This window comes from Arachis duranensis, chromosome 2 (genome assembly GCF_000817695.3).
Source record: "Arachis duranensis cultivar V14167 chromosome 2, aradu.V14167.gnm2.J7QH, whole genome shotgun sequence".
NCBI lineage: Eukaryota > Viridiplantae > Streptophyta > Magnoliopsida > Fabales > Fabaceae > Arachis > Arachis duranensis.
Genome location: NC_029773.3, coordinates 68,616 through 85,642, shown reverse-complemented (window position 1 = coordinate 85,642; position 17,027 = coordinate 68,616). Strand labels below are relative to the sequence as shown.

Here is a 17,027-nt window from a genome sequence, read left to right as displayed (position 1 = left end):
CCATAACCATATAAGTAGAATTCTTATTAATAAAAATATGAAATTTAAGTAATAATGTTGAAAAGCAAATATCCTGAACTAAATGAGTTTAAACTATTACAAAATCAAGTATCAGAATGCATCATTATTAGATCTCTAACGTCTTTATTGGAGTACCTACAAAAACATTCAAATAAGATTGTGTTATCTCTTAATTCATGAAAAAAAATGTTCCAAGACATTATTTAAAATAATAGTTTAATGTAAAAAAAAAAAGTAAAAATGCATACCCAATAAAGCTGAGTTTTCATTTTCACAACATAAAACATATCATTAAACTCCTCATCAATCAATATATTATATATTGCTAGACTTATATCCTGCTAAACAATTTTTAATTCAATTGCTTCATGTAAGTAAGTAAGATATTAGATTACAATCAAAATCATTTAGAGACAGAATTTAAAAATAAAAATAGAAATGTATTAGCAATTAACAAGATCAATATTTTAGAGTAGAAAGTTGAACTTACCAGATAAATATCGAGCATATCGAGCATGCGGATCTTCCAGGTAAGTGTCCCTTGTTCCATGGCAACATGCATCCATTACTCTAAGTTACCATTGTTCACATATTCATCCATTAGTAGCTTAAATATTGAAACAAAAACAAATAAAAATGCTATTGATAATACAAAGAAATAGATACTATGTACTCAAGAGTTGTGAGAGCATAGATAATAACTTAAAATGATTTACTTTGCTAAAAATAAATACCTGTTAACTCCCTCTAAGCAGGCACATAAGATGTTTATGTTTAACATGACCTATAGCCTCCACTTCAATTATGAATTCACTTTTCTTATTCTTTATTAAATAATTTCAAATTTCAATCACACAACAACTTCGCTTTAATAATTGAAAGAAAACAGTCTCAACTACTGTCTAGTGTTATAATGAAAGAAAGGTTGAAAGAAGCAAATCAAATAAAGTATCCTTACAATTTTTTAAGAAGTTTTTTTTACTGCCACCTCATTTCTATTGATCAACGTATAGAATGCTTCTTACCATTCTTGGAAATTCCTTCTTCTTCATACATCAAACTAAAATCTCTCTCGTTTGAGATAGTTTGATCTACACTGATTAACATTGTTATGATCACAAAATAACACTCATATAAAAAGAAATATTCACAAAGATTAGGCTCTTAAAAAATTAAGTATATAAAAAATTACATGTTTGAAGAATGGATGCTACCATAGTGATCTAAATGGTGGAACTTCTTCTTATGAAGTGGTTTAGAATATACAAAACTAAATGCATAAAGTTAGACTCAAAAGTAAGAAACACAAGAAATGATAAGAAATGTAAATAATAACTCTTGTTTGCTACCTTGCTATGGCTATGAGCATTACCAAAATAATGTTGATTTTAGGGATTTTAGCATATAAAAGAGAACTAAAGTTAATTAGGAATATAATTAATCACATTAGTACGTACTACTAAGTAGATAATTATATTTATGCATTTAAATTATACTTTATACCAAAAATTCATTCTCTATACCATCAAAAGGATAAATGAATAAAACATGCAAATCCAAGACAATGCACTCATCTCCACCAGCAACAAGAAGAGAAAATTTAAATCGACCAGTATTTTAGAGAGGCAAGATTCAGAGCACTACCTCCAGAGAGAGCGACAGTGAAGGAGGTGCAATGAAGCAACCTAGGGTTCCTTCAAGTCTTCTTCGCGATTTGCCGTAGAATCAGATTCCACCGATTTTGCTTGCTTCTTCGGCGACTCGAACTGACGGTACTCGAACTGCTGCAAATCATGGTCCTTTCTCTTCCACAAAATGTCTAATGCGATCGTACTCATAATTTAAACAGGAACGGATTGAGCATAACGGATTTACTCTGAAAGTTAGTTGCAGGAGCTAAGAAATTACGGATTTGGAGAAACCGAAGAGAATGTTATTAGTGAGAGGGGTTGGTTGCATGTTATCAAACTTGAATCAATTACAGGAGCTAACAAATAGGGAATTTGGAGAAAAAAATAGTGTGAGGAAGTTATCGTAAAAACTGGGTGAGTGGGCTACTAGTTACATTTAACATTACCGCTAAAAATTTCATTTATCTTATTATAAATGTTAATTTGAATTTTGTTTAGTGAAGTAACTATCATTTTTAATTTAGAATAAAATTTAATTTTAATAAAAATATTAAATTGTAAATTTTATAACTTTAAATTATATTTTAAAAATTTTACATACAAATTAGAATTTAGAATTTTGATCCGTTGGATTTAAAAAAAATGACATCAATAAAAATTAAAATAAATAAACTTAAAACTTAAAATTTTGATACCTTTGAATTAAAAAAGAATAAAAATGTTGTACATAGTTAAAAAATGAACTTCCATAAAGTTTATTTTATTTTATTTTTTTATTAAATTAATAAAATGTTAATAAATAGATAGAATAATAAAATGTAGTTATAAAACTAATATTCTGAATTTTAAGAGTTAGAACTTTGTTCATTAATATTGCACTAAATTAATAGTGAGTAATTAAATTAGTTATTATTCCAATCAATCATAGTTAATATTTTTTATTTTTTAGAATTAGCTAGAGTTATTTTATTAAAGATAAATATGTACTTTTTTTTGTACTCTTTTGATACTCTTTTTATAATTTTAACATTCATTTTTAATTGAATCATTTTATTTTATTACTAAAGTCTCTAAATTAATGCATAATGTGAAATTGAACACTGAAACTGTATTTGGCCAGAAAGAATACGAATAAAAAAAAGTGACAACTAAAAAATATAAATAGTAAAATTGTATGTATATGAATTAGTCTTTTTTTATTATATTACAATATGATTTTTATAAATTAATGAACAACACAACCACACAAAAAAAATTACTTTTAAATCAAGAAAGAAAAATTAAAAAAAAATTCGGAGATATGGCAGAGTATAATTTTTCAGCGGCAGCACTAAAAAGGAAGAAGGGAGAAAAAACTAACAATTGGAGAATTGGAAAAGTCTGCATAAAAATTGAGAAAAAGTATAAACTGTATAAAAATATTTTGAAAGAGATGGAGAAAAACGCCAAATTAAAGACAAAATTTTGAAGTGAAAATCGTTTGAATTCATCACGGTGATCATTAGGTCTGTGGTAAATGAGGAAAGTCATCTCAAGTTAGCCACGAACAAATAAAACCGTCGAAAAAATCCACAAAATTTAGCCACGGAGATACAAGACGTTGCAAGTGATTATCACGATCATATAATTTGCCACTATTTTTTATTCGTGGGTATCTTCTCGTTGGTAATACCCGTATTTCTGGTAGTGATATATATATATATATATATATATATATATCAATTATTAGACGTGAGGCCTGGGTAGTATATATAATATTATTAAGGAAAAAATTACCAAAAATACTTATAAAATTTACGAATCCTGACAAAAGTATTCATGAATTAAGAAAATTAAAGTTGCACTCATGAAAGATGAGTTCTGTACGAGAAAAATATTCAAATTCTAACTTTTTAATAAAATTTTTAAATTATCCCACCCTCAACCTCAACTCACTTTTTTAACTTTTCATAACCCAACCAACACCTTTAAAATCCTTGTCATGGAGTCCGAAACTACTCCTACAACAAACCAAGCTAAAATTGGTGGTGGTGGTAGAGGTGATGGTGGAGGATCATACCTTAACCGGTTTAGTCATAAGTTTACAATTTATACCCAAACCAAATCAATCAAACACCAAAAAATACCCAAAACATAAAAATTTTCAAATTCATTCATCCAAGTATATGCCTCAGGCCCCCTTTTTATTGATTATCACCTTGAAGTAGCAGGAGTTGTTTCTTCTTTTTCACTTTTCTTTTCAATTAACCACGACTCTAAGTGTTTTGTCTCAAGACGACCCTTTAAGTTAGGCTTTTAATTAGCACTCCTAAACCAGTTGGTTTTAGGGTACTAGGTGTTGAAACACCCCTAAAAATTTACTTGCCCAGGTCTATCTTCTTGACATATCTTTACCACAAGTATCTACTAGGATCTTTAATTCTTTTGAGCTAATTGGTGCTTCCTTTCATCCTAGTAGGTGATGCTCAGAGCCTTGGGTCTTTTGTTGCTTACTACTTATTGGTTCTATAGATGTTCAAGGGATATCTTAGCTTTTACTTGTCACTCCCTTTAAGTCTAGTTGCTCATCATGACTCATTTTCTTTCAACTTCATTCAAGGTTCTACACTTAGTTCCTTTATCTCTTGGTTTTGAGTAGTCCCACTTGGTCTTAGTCTCTTTTACTCTTGTTTTTTTTTTTTTGCAACAACTCACCACAGACTCTTATGGAAACAAACTACTCTTTTATTTGATGATCATGAAACTTAAACAACATTGCATTTTCTTTCTTTAATCATAAAGGACTCATAAAAAGACTTCAGGACATGAGGAAATTAAGCATTAAACATAAACTATCTTAACATTGCAACCATCATTAAACATAAGGAAATAAAACATAAGAAAATCAAACAGAAATTCAGAATTTTTTTTAAAACAAAGTGTCAACCATGGAACTCAACAACCTTGAGCAGCTTCAGTTCATTGGCCCTTTTCCTTTGTCCTTCTTCTTAGAGGAGGAGGAGGAGTCATCATCATCCATCTTGGAGGATCCTTTTTGTGCCTTTGTGTCCTTGGACTTCCAAAATCCCAGCCTTCTCATGTACGCCTTTACATTTTCTTTATACTGGTATGCAATTTCATCTTGCCTTGCACTGAGTTCCTCCATTCCTTGCATGAATATTGGGTATTCGGGGTTCAAGGCTGCCACAGCATTACACAAGGGATTCAGTTTCGCTTGCGTGTTGATATCATATTGCCTCCTTGAAATGATTCTAGCATCATAAAGATGCCTAAACTCAGCAAGGTTCCTCTATTGCCATTTGTTTTGCTCCACTATTTTGTTGAGTGCACCTTGCATTTCTCCCCAGTCGAACTGTTCTTGTTGCTCCTTCATATACTCCATACTTCCTTGGAGTTGTTGTATGTCCTTATGTACTTGATCCCATTGTTGTTATTGTTCCTTGAGTTGGTTGACATCCTCTTTCAGGTGGTGAATATCTCCTATCATTTAGTGTATGTCTCCTTGCAATTGCTCCCAGTTAAAACCTTCAGGAAATTGTTGAAATGGTAGTGGTAATGCCAAGTATTATGGTTGATCTTTAGCCTCCTCTTCTTATTGTAGTTGCCCTTGTGGTACATGAGCATGAGCTCTGTGCTCCCTTGCTCTCTGAAAAGGCTTGGCAGCCACCACTTTGGCCATCTTCTTAGCAGTTATAGGCTTTTCTTGTTCCACTAGCACCTCGTCAATGATCTTCTTAACCCCTGCCTCATCACATAGCCTTTGAATGATGCTGGAGGATGCCAACCTTGAGCTATCCTTGGTACTTTTCAGTACCCTATTGATGTTGTTGGCAATTAATTTCCCAACATTGACATTTTCTCCCTTCATTATGCTGTATATGAGCACAGCTCTCTCCTTATTGATGTTGTTGGCAATTAATTTCCCAACATTGACATTTTCTCCCTTCATTATGCTGTATATGAGCACAGCTCTCTCCTTATTGATGTTGTTGGCAATTAATTTCCCAACATTGACATTTTCTCCCTTTATTATGCTATATATGAGCACAGCTCTCTCCTTAGTCACCTCTGAAGTGTTGGATGTGGGATTGAGAGACCTTCTCACAAAATCCAGCCACCCACTAGCTTGGGGGCATAAGTCTCTTCTTCTAAGTTAGTTGGGTCTCCATCTTTGTTATTGATCCACTGCACCCTTTCTTCACAGCTCCGGGTGGAGTTTGTTTGCTTCACCATTAACATCCTATCTATGTTGGAGGGGCTATAGTCAATAGCTTTCCCCCTCACATAGCTAAGATATCCATAAGGTTGCCTAGGTTAAGGCACTGCATTGGCACAGAATTCTCTAACCAAGCTCTCCACCACCTTATTTGGTGGGTTGCATAAGAGTGCCCATCCTCTGTTATTGATTTCCCTATTAATCTCAGGATGTTTATTCCTACCAAGTTGGAAGCCAACCTCCGGAATGACATGCCTCTCACTCACCCAACCATAGAATTGGTTTTGGTTGAATGATGAGAGGAACTTGTACTCATTGAAACTTGAACTTGAGGATCCGGAAGTTGGTTCCTTGGTCTTTCTCTTCTTTGATGATGAGGCTCTTGGTGGTGCCATTGGGTGAGAAAAAAAGTTTGAAAGGTTGTAGAAAATAGTAGGAGAGGTAAAAAACGGAGAGAAAAGCAAGGGTTTGCTCCACAACACCAAACTTAGGACTTGATTGTCCCTAATCAAGTAGAAGAAAAGAAGAAGTAAGGGAACAAAAAGAGAAGAAAGTACAGAGGTTTCGAGTGTGAAGTTGGGTTTGGAGTGTGGAGGAAAGTGGAAGGTTGAGTGGTTTTTATAAGAGAAGGAGTAGTCTGGAGGGAAGGTGGGGAGGGAAAACAATTAATTGTTTTCCCACTTGGGAGTGGCGCCTAGTATGGGGTGAGGCGCCAGTCCTTTCCTTTTTACTTTACTCAGATGTTGAGTTCCAAAGTGCAAGTACACTTTGACTCCTTGATTGATGAGCTATCAATCATGTGGGTCCCGCCTCTTATGAAATTGAAAACCGACAACCCCATCAGTAATGACAAAAAAATCCTTCACATTCCCTATATTATGAGTCATTTAAATTGCCATTGATGAGTGTCCTTTGGGACACCAAACTTAATTTCCTTGCATCTAGTGAAATGGTTTCATCATTGGAATTTAATGTGTTCATAAGGGTGAAATAAATTCAATCTTTCACATTCCTTCCGAACACATTAAAATGGCATTGTATGCTTTACCAATTTACTAAGTGCATTCAACTAAGACCATGTTGGGCTTGCTTGTGTGAACTTCATATGGTGGTGGCCACACCAAACTTAATTTCTGGGCTTACTTTCAATATTAACTCATTCAAAGGGTTGTAAGCCTAAATTAAGTGGATTAGTGGCCATACCAAACTTAGCTCTTTAGCTAGTTCTCAGCCCATTCAACCAACTTCAATTGAGTGATTATGCAACCTTACACTCCCAGTAAATAAAAGAGAATAAACTAAAGAACTATCAACTAAGAGACTAAAATTAAACTACCTATCTTAATAGTCATAGACTACAAAAAAAAATAAGATTTTAAAAAGGATACAGAGTGTTGGGGTGCCTCCCAACTAGTGCTTCTTTATCGTCACTAGCTTGATGTTCCTCTTTCTTTAGTTGAGATTGTAGCTCACTCTCTGCTCATCCAGTAAGTCTCCCAAGTAATGCTTGAGTCTCTGGCCATTTACAGTGAAGGTTCTCCGTGTTTTGTCCTCCATGAGCTCTACATGACCATAGGGAGACACCTTGAGGATGGTGAAAGGTCCATACCATCTTGACTTAAGTTTTCCTAGGAAGAACTTGAGCCTTGAATTGTATAGCAGCACCTTTTGACCTTCTACAAACTCTCTTCTTTCTATCTTTTGGTCATGCCATTTCTTAGCTTTCTCCTTATAGATTTTGGCATTCTCATATGCTTGAGATCTGAGTTCTTCTAATTCTTGCAGTTGCAAGATCTTTTTCTCCCCAGCAGCATTACTATCAAAATTCAGCAGCTTGAGTGCCCAAAAGACTTTGTGTTCAAGTTCAAGGGGTATGTGACATGCCTTCCCATACACCAGCTGATATGGGGTCATCCCAATTGGTGTTTTAAAGGTTGTCCTATATGCCCAAAGAGCATCGTCCAGCCTCTTTGACCAGTCCTTTCTTGAAGCTCCCACAGTCGTTTCTAGAATTCTTTTTAACTCTCTGTTGGATAGCTCTGTCTACCCACTTGTTTGAGGGTGATAAGGTGTTGCAACCTTATGTTTCACTCCATGTCCCATGAGGAGGGCTTCTAATGGTCTGTTGCAGAAATGGCTTCCTCCATCACTAATAAGGGCTCTGGGGACTCTAAATCGGCTGAAGATATTTCTTCTAAGAAAGTTCATGACTATCTTATTATCATTTGTTGGGGTTGAAATCTCCTCCACCCACTTAGATACATAGTCCACTGCCACTAGAATGTACTTGTTTGAGTATAAAGTGGGGAGGGGACCCATGAAGTCAATCCCCCCATACATCAAACAACTCAAGTTCTAGGATAAACTGCTGTGGCATCTCATTTTTCTTTGATAGATTGCTAGCTCTTTGGCATTCATTGCACCTTGACACCAACTCCTTAGCATCTTTGAATATTGTCGGCCAATAGAATCCACATTGGAGCACCTTTGCTACTATTCTTTCTCCACTAAAGTGGCCACCATATGCAAATCTGTGGCATTGCCACAACACTTTTTGTCCTTTCTCTTGTGAGATACATCTCCTCAAGATTCCATCAACACCCTTTTTGAACAAGTAGGGCTCATTCCAGATGTAGTGTTTAGCCTCATTGAGCAGCTTCCTCCTCATGTGCTTGTTGATATTTGTGGGAAACTCCCTAATAGCCTTGAAGTTAGCTATATCAGCAAACCAAAGGCTTTCTTGAATCATCATCAATTGTTCATCAGAAAATCTCTCATTTACTTTAAATTGATGTGCTCCACCCTCTTCATGTGGGATTCTTGACAAGTGATCAGCCACCTTATTCTCTGCCCCATTTTTATCTTTTATCTCTATGTTAAACTCTTGAAGTAGCAAGACCCACCTTATCAACTTGGGCTTGTATTCTTTCTTGGTCAATAGGTACTTGAAGGCTGCATGATCAGTGAAAACAGTGACTTTTAAGCCAATAAGATATGATCTAAACTTATCAAAAGCAAAGACTATGGCTAAAAATTCTCTCTGTAGTGGTGTAGTTCCTTTGATTCTCATTAAGGACCTTGATAGCATAGTAAATAACATGTACTAGCTTGCCTTTCCTTTGTCCTAGAATAGCACCAATGGCGAAATCAGATGCATCACACATCAACTCAAAGGGTAGATCCCAGTTAGGTGGTTCTATAATAGGTGTAGAGGAAAGTCTATTTTTAAGTTCATCAAAGGCTAACATACACCCTCTATCAAAAACAAAGGGAGTATTTGAGACAAGTAGGTTGCTAAGAGGTTTTGCAATCTTTAAAAAATCTTTAATAAACCTCCTATAGAACCCAGCATGTCCCAAAAAGCTTCTGATTGCCTTAACATTGCAAGGTGGAGGCAACTTCTCAATTACTTCTACCTTTTCTTTGTCCACTTCTATGCCATTTTTAGAGATCTTATGACCAAGAACCACCCTTCAGTCACCACAAAATGGCACTTCTCCCAATTTAAAACTAGGTTGGTTTCTTGGCACCTCTTTAGCACCATGGAAAGATGACATAGGAAATCATAATATGAATCCTCAAACACAGAGAAGTCGTCCATAAACACCTCTATAAACTTCTCAATCATATATGAAAAGATGGAGAGCATGCACCTTTGGAATGTTGCAGGTGCATTGCACAATTCAAAGGGCATTCTCCTATAAGCAAAAACTCCATATAGACAAGTAAAAGAGGTTATCTCCTGATCCTTGGAGTCTACAACTATTTGGTTGTAGCCGGAGTAACCGTCTAGGAAGCAGTAATATTCATGTTCTGCGAGTCTTTCAAGCATCTGGTCTATGAAAGGTAAGGGAAAGTGGTCCTTCCGGGTGGCTTCATTCAGTTTCCTATAGTCGATGCACATACGCCATCCGGTCACTATTCTTGTAGGTATTAGTTCATTCTTCTCATTTGACACAACAGTGATCCCTCCCTTCTTAGGAACCACTTGGATAGGGCTCACCAAAGAGCTGTCTGAAATAGGATAAGTTACCCCTGTTTGCCACAGTTTCAACACTTCTTTTTGGACCACTTCATTCATGGCTGGGTTCAGCCTTCTCTGTTGTTGTCTTGAGGGCTTTGCACCTTCCTCAAGTAGAATTTTGTGCATGCACATTGAAGGGTTGATTCCCTTTAGATCCGTAAGTGTCCATCCTATAGCATCCTTGTGTTGTTACAGCACTTGGATTAACTCCTCTTCTTGTTCCTCATTCAAACTTGAATATTGATGATTACTGGGTATGTGTTGTTATCACCAAAGTAGGCATACTTCAAGTTTGGAGGCAGAGCTTTTAGCTCCAACTTTGGTGCCTCTACTTCCAATTTCTTTGTCTTGTCAAGCATGATTTGTTCTTCTATGGTCTCTAGTGGTTGCTCACCACATGAGACTTGTTGATCTTGCTCTTGGGTTTCTTCACATGGTTCTTCCTCTAGAACTCCTTGAACTAGAGTCTCAATTGTATCCACCATCATGTATTCACTAATGGATTTCTTGAGGTAGCTCATTGCCTTGAAGACATTGAAGACCATCTTTTCTTCATATAGTCTCAAGACTAACTCCCCTTTTTTAATATCAATTATGGCTGCAGCAGTAGCTAAGAATGACCTTCCCAGGATGATGGATGTATTGGCTTTTTCTTCCATATCAAGCACAATAAAATCAACTGGGAAGATGAACTCCCTCACTTTCACCAGTAGATCTTCCACTACACCATGGGGAAATTTGAAGGTTCTGTCAGCCAATTGACGTACCATTATTGTTGGCTTGGCTTCCTCTATTCTCATTCTTTTCATCATGGCTAAAGACATGCGGTTTATGCTGGCCCCAAGATCACATAATGCCTTTTCAATATTCATGTCCCAAATGATACAGGGGATTTGGAAACTCCCAGGGTCTTTCAATTTTTGGGGAAGCTTCCTTTGTATTATAGCACTACACTCTTCAATGAGTACCACAGTTTCTTTCTCACCCAGTTTCTCTTCCTTGTCATGAGTTCTTTTAAGAACTTAGCATACGGAATTTTCTCTAATGCTTCAGCAAAAGGGATGTTGATCTGGAGCTTCTTGAAGATTTCTAAGAATCTAGAGAACTGGTTGTCCTTCCCATCCTTTTTCAGCCTTTGTAGATAGGGTGCTTGTGGCACATAAGGCTTTAGAACCTGCTTTGGTGAGGATGGTGTAGATGTATTTTCTTTCTTCTTGATTTCAGGTTCCTTAGCACTTTCTTCCTCCTGGTGGCTTTGACTTGGGAGTGTTTTTTCTACAACTTTTCTACTCCTGAGTGTTATGGCCTTGCATTCTCTCCTTGAGCTAGCCATAGTGTCACTAGAAAAGGTGTGTATGGACATAAGTATTTTTTTAGACAAGCTCCCTACTTGTGCCTCCAATTTTGAAATTGCTGTCCCTTGATTCTTTATGTTGGACCTGTACTCTTCATGGTTGGCATATATCTTTCTGTCAGCCTGCAGCTGTCTCTCTAAAACGGTGGAGATAGTTTTGGTCAATTGTGTTGACAATTGAGCTATAGCTGCCTCCAATTTTAAGAAACTACTGCCGGTTTCACATGGTTGCATGGTGGGGGTTAATGCATCTTGGTGATGGTTGTTATGTGTTTGCTGTGTAGGGTGGTATGATTAGTTTTGTTAGTTGTGGTGGGGTCTATTATTATTTGATTGGTGGTTAGAGTTATGGTTATTGTGATGGTTAGAATGGTATGGCTTGTGGTCTTGTTGGTTTTTCCATCCAAAATTTGGATGATTCTTCCAACTTGGGTTGTATGTCTTAGAGTTTGGATCATATGGTGGTCTAGATGATTTGTTCACATAATTTGCTTGCTCCTATTCACTTTGAGCTTCTGGTGCATCTTCTTCTTGAGGTGGTGCTTGAGCTTGGACAACTGAGGCTTGGCTTGCCTCAACTTTCTTTGTTAAGGCTGCTAGTTGTGCTGTAATTACCTTGTTCTGTGCTAACAAGGTGTCCATAGAGTTGAGTTCCAGCACTCCTCTTTTTTGAGTTCTTTTTGAAGCATAGAAGTACTCATTTTTTGCCACTGTCTCAATAACATCTATGGCTTCTTCAATAGTTTTCTTCTTGTTGAGTGAACCTTCTGAAGAGTGGTCCACAACTTTCTTTGCTTCATATGACAACCCCTCATAAAAGATGTGTAGTTGAACCCATTCGTTGAACATATCCAGATGGCACTTCCTTGTCAATTCTTTGAACCTCTCCCAGGCCTCATAAAGTGTTTCGCCATCTTGCTGCCTGAAGGTTTGTACCTCAGTTCTCAATCTATTGACTCTCTGTGGTGGGTAGAATCTTGCTAGAAATTTGTTCACAACCTCCTCCCATGTGGTCAAGCTCTCCTTGGGGAATGCCTCTAACCACTTTGTTGCCTTATCTCTGAGTGAGAAAGGGAATAAGAGTAGCTTGTAGGTGTCAGGGTGCTCACCATTGGACTTTACGGTGTCGCATATCCTCAAGAATGCAGTGAGATGTTGGTTTGGGTCTGCCTAGTAATTGATGCTCAGAGCCTTGGGCCATGTTCCTTCATTTGTGTTTTCTTTCTTTTGTTTGCTGCTTTTTGGATCAATAAATGTTTGAGAATTTCCACAATACTTCTTTGAACTCTACGCCCTGCCTATGAGCTCCCATGCAAGTTTTCATAAGCATGCAACCTCAATACATAATTATACAACTAGAACCACCACTTCCCTTAATCTTTTTCTTACCTCAAGATGAATTTTTGATTCCTCAATCCTTCTCTTCAAAGAAATGTTTTCTATTTATATTTTTCCAATCCTTGAGTGCAAGCAAATTTCCAAGTGTATGGTGCTATGATATACCAAACATCTTAGTTATTGAACTACAAGGAAATTATACTGAACAGGGGTACAGTACCACTTTCAATCATAGCAGTTTTGAATATAAGACAATCACTTAACAATACAACATTTTGGAGTTTACTTGCTTCACTCCTTCTTAGCACCATTGTTGATCTTTGCATCCCTCTTTGTCTCTTTGGTTGATGGTGTTTAATCTTTCCTTAGATTTAAGTGACTGCCTACAATAAACTTTGAAAGTTGCTTGTTCCCCAAGCACTTGAAAAATGGTTAGCATGCATGAATTATTTGTGGGCTTTTGAACTTACTTTGCTGTGAGAACACCAAACTTAGTACCTTGCCAATAGTTCTCATGCATCAAATTGACCATATGTGGAACTCTTTTTCTTTGCTAAAGGCAATAAGACTAAAAACTAGAAAATAGACATTGGTTAAGTAGTTTCTCTGATTGCTTGGAGCTAGCAACGGTTTATGCAGAAGGTGAGAATGTGTTTTTAAATGAGATTTTTGGTGGAACACCAAACTTACACTACAAAAAAAAGGCCTATGGTCACGGTAAAAAACCGTGACCATAGCTAGTAAAAAGGGTGGCCATAGATCTGTGGTCACGGTTTTGGACCTATGGTCACGGTTTTTTACCGTGGCCTATTCTCTCGTGGCCATAGGTCTATGGTCACGGTTTTTTTATCTATGGTCACGGTTTCAATTTTCAAAATCTGACACTTTAGGCCACATTTTTTTACCGTGACCATAGGTTAATCTATGGTCACGGTAAAAAAAACCGTGACCATAGCCTTATCTATGGTCACGGTTTTCACCGTGACTATAGCCTCTATGGTCACCCCTCCTTAAAACCGTGACCATAGATAAGGCTATGGTTACGGTTTTCACCGTGGCCATAGCCTCTATGGTCACCCCTCCTTAAAACCGTGACCATAGCCCAACCTATGGTCACCGTTTTCACCGTGGCCATAGACTCTATGGTCACCCCACTTAAAACCGTGACCATAGCCTATCTATGGTCACGGTTTTTCATCATGGCTATAGCCTCTATGGTCACCCCACCTAAAACCGTGACCATAACCCTATCTATGGTCACGGTTTTTCACCGTGGCAATAGCCTCTATGGTCACCCCTCCTTAAAACCGTGACCATAGCCCTATCTATGGTCACGGTTTTCACCGTGGCCATAGTCTCTATGGCACCTCCTCCTTAAAACCGTGACCATAGCCTATCTATAGTCACGATTTTTCACTGTGGCCATAGACTCTATGGTCACCCCCTCCTTAAAACCGTGACCATAGCCCTATCTATGGTCACGGTTTTTCACCGTGGCCATAGCCTCTATGGTCACCCCTAAAAAACATGACCATAGCCCTTTCTATGGTCACGGTGACTATAGCCTGTTGTTGTTTATGAGATTCAATTTTTTTAAATTATAATCACATCCCAAAATGATAATAATCACAAAATAAATCTAGAAATAAGAAATTAAAGAAATCTAAATCATAAAAGTTTCATTATAAGATAGATATGTTTAATCTTTAGTCTAAACAACACAAATCCAAATAGAGTAAATTTTTTTCAATTACATGTACTATCTCAAAAAGTACATAACACATCAAAATATTACATTTGCATAACTAATTAAGGTCATTGTAAGACCCATCCCATGTGATATTTATATGGAACATATTTTCTTCATCACATCATGTCTTCCTGCACGTAAAAGAAATAAACATGTTAAATATCTTGCAAAAATGGTTTTGATGATGCAATACATATGCAGCAAAAGAAGGGAAACACTCAAGAATTATTCACAATCATCATTCACTTCAAACAGCAGCTATTGCAAGAATGCAGCAGTATTGATAGCTAACACTCAGAAATTCACTACTGCACAAATAATTCAGAATTTGTTCATTCCAACAGCAGCCAACACAAGAATAAGGCAGCAATAATACTATGCAGCAGCATCATATAAACCAGTTTAGCACAAAAATAAAATAATGAAACAGCAACATAGGATCAATAACAGTTTAAACCTAATCAACAGCGCCAAGCAAACTAATTTAGCACAGGACATATCAATGAAGCAGCAGTAGAAAACTAAATTAGAACAGGGCAAGTTATTACCAGCACAGGAAAACCAATTTCAGATAGAATAAACATCAGAGTTCAAACCTAAATCCACTATAAAATTAATTGACTACCTAACCACCTAATTCAACTAAGCTAACCTAATCAAACAACAACCTAATAAAGTATTACTATGCCACTCTAAGGATCAAGTACATCTCAGTAAAAATCTTGTGATGTGCAGCTACCAATATCTTCTTCAAACCTTCCTGCCCAGTACTCTGAAGAAACAAAAAATGTGCCAAACTTCACCTCAATAAAGTTGATACAAAATTCTCATCATAAGCTTCAAAATTCAAATTGCAATATTAACAAACTTGACTCATTGTTCACTGGTTGCATCATACAACAATATAAAAAAAAATTTATATTTATATCTTTCTTGAAATTTTAGGAAAGGGGGGGAGGGAATGTTCTTAAAATTGAAATGATAACATTAAAAACTTGTTTCACTGATTATAATAAAGTATTAAATTAGCAAATTAGAAAACTTAGCTAATTGAAATTATGAGATCAAATGCTCATTAGAATTGAAATTATGAGATCAAATTGAAAAAACTTAGCTAATTGTAAAAACTAAACTAATTAAATTGAAAAGAAAAGAAAGAAACTTACTTGGAATACTCAATAGTATGAATGAGTGCTGACACGAAGAGCTTTAAGGGCTATGCACACCAGCGGGGCTGATGCCCAACTTCACGGGTTGGAGCAAGACTTCGATGGATGGTGGCCTTCGAAGCTGGTGACCGGCGACTGGGTTTTGCCTATAACATACAACAAAAACCCTTAGGCCTCAGCAACCAATAAACTCAGCAACCAATGACAAAATAAATTAAGCTCAGCAACAAAAAAGCTCACCAAACAAATCATGAATAGAATAACAATAAGCTCAGCAAGCAAATAATAACCTCAAAAAAAATCATGAACAGAAAATTAGAAATAACAACCAAATCACGAATAGAGTAACAATAAGCTCAACAAACAATAAGCTCAGCAAGCAAATAATAACCTGGGCAAAAAAAATCATGAAGAGAAAATAAGAAAAACAAATAAATCTATTCCAGCAAACAATAACCTTAGAAAATCCAGCTACTCAGCAAATGAATTATTAACAAATTACAAACAATAACCTAAGCTAATCCAGCTAATCAGAAAATCAACTTCTAAACCCTAAACCAGCAAGCAGACACCGAGGAAATGGCTATAAAGTTTGTAAACAGAGTATTACTTACCGGTGGCGAGGAGGAAGGCGAGCAACGGCGACGGTAGAGGAGGCGACACCGGCGAACACAGAGAAGGCGAGCTCAGCGATGACAACGACGCGGTGGGGGCTGTGGTGGTCGAACCAGTCACTGCGGTGGCTACAGGACGCAGCAGCTGCTCGATTCGTGGCTTCTATGGACTATGGTCCTCAGAGAAAAAGAGAGGAGCGGTGGGGGCTGTGGTGGTCGAACCCGTCGCTGTGGTGGCTACAGAACGCAGCAGCTACTCGATTCATGGCTTCTATGGACTATGGTCCTCAGAGAAGAAGAGAGGAGCGATGGGGGTTGTGGTGGTCGAACCCATCGCTGCGGTGGCTACAGGACGCATGCAGCAGCTAATCGATTTGTGGCTTCTAGCTACTCGATTCATGGCTTCTATGGACTATGGTCCTCAGAGAAGAAGAGAGGAGCGATGGGTTTGTGTCTTTGTGAAGAGAGGAGCGATGGCTTCTAACGAACAGGCATTAAAATGACGAGAGAGGGGAGGAGGGTGCGCGTGGCTGGGCAGGCACTATGGTTCTCTTATTTCTTTTAACCCTAACTTAGGAACTTAGAAGATGATGATAGGGGTGTTCAAAACCGATCCAACCCGAACAAAACCGACGAACCGAACCAAAAAAACCGATAACCGAATAAACCGAAAATCGAAAAAACCGAAAAAATAATTTTTTGCAATTTTTTGCGGTTCGGTTCAGTTTTCGGTTTTGTTAGAAAAAACCCTAACCGAACCAAACCGAACTGGTGTTATTAAAAAAACCCTAATATAAAAGTAGCCTTCCTCCCCAATTCATCCTAATCTAGCCACAACCACCCCTCCCCTATCAGGAACCCTAACTCCTCGAGCTCTCTCTCAGTCTCTCTAGCGCAGTGTCTCAGTGCC

At 37.1% G+C, this 17,027-nt stretch overlaps 2 protein-coding genes across 2 annotated transcripts; both read right to left on the bottom strand.

Moving 5' to 3' along the window:
- Window positions 1–7,320: 7,320 nt before the first annotated feature.
- On the bottom strand, window positions 7,321–7,782 carry LOC107460307 (uncharacterized). Its single transcript, XM_016078665.1, has one exon. It carries the CDS (start codon window positions 7,780–7,782, stop codon window positions 7,321–7,323), a length of 462 nt encoding a protein of 153 aa, XP_015934151.1.
- A 409-nt stretch (window positions 7,783–8,191) lies between these two features.
- On the bottom strand, window positions 8,192–9,949 carry LOC110274772 (uncharacterized). Its single transcript, XM_021130049.1, has 2 exons — window positions 9,592–9,949; window positions 8,192–8,820 (listed from the first exon to the last, which is right to left on the bottom strand). Exons 1-2 carry the CDS (start codon window positions 9,947–9,949, stop codon window positions 8,192–8,194), a joined length of 987 nt encoding a protein of 328 aa, XP_020985708.1.
- Window positions 9,950–17,027: the final 7,078 nt, after the last annotated feature.

Coding starts and splice junctions, on each gene's coding strand:
- LOC110274772 (XM_021130049.1), bottom strand. CDS start 9,949: ATGAATGAAGTGGTCCAAAAAGAAGTGTTGAAACTGTGGCAAACAGGG. Junction 8,821..9,591: donor GGAGATAACCTCTTTTACTT/GTCTATATGGAG, acceptor CTGATCATGCAG/CCTTCAAGTACCTATTGACC.
- LOC107460307 (XM_016078665.1), bottom strand. CDS start 7,782: ATGACCCCATATCAGCTGGTGTATGGGAAGGCATGTCACATACCCCTT.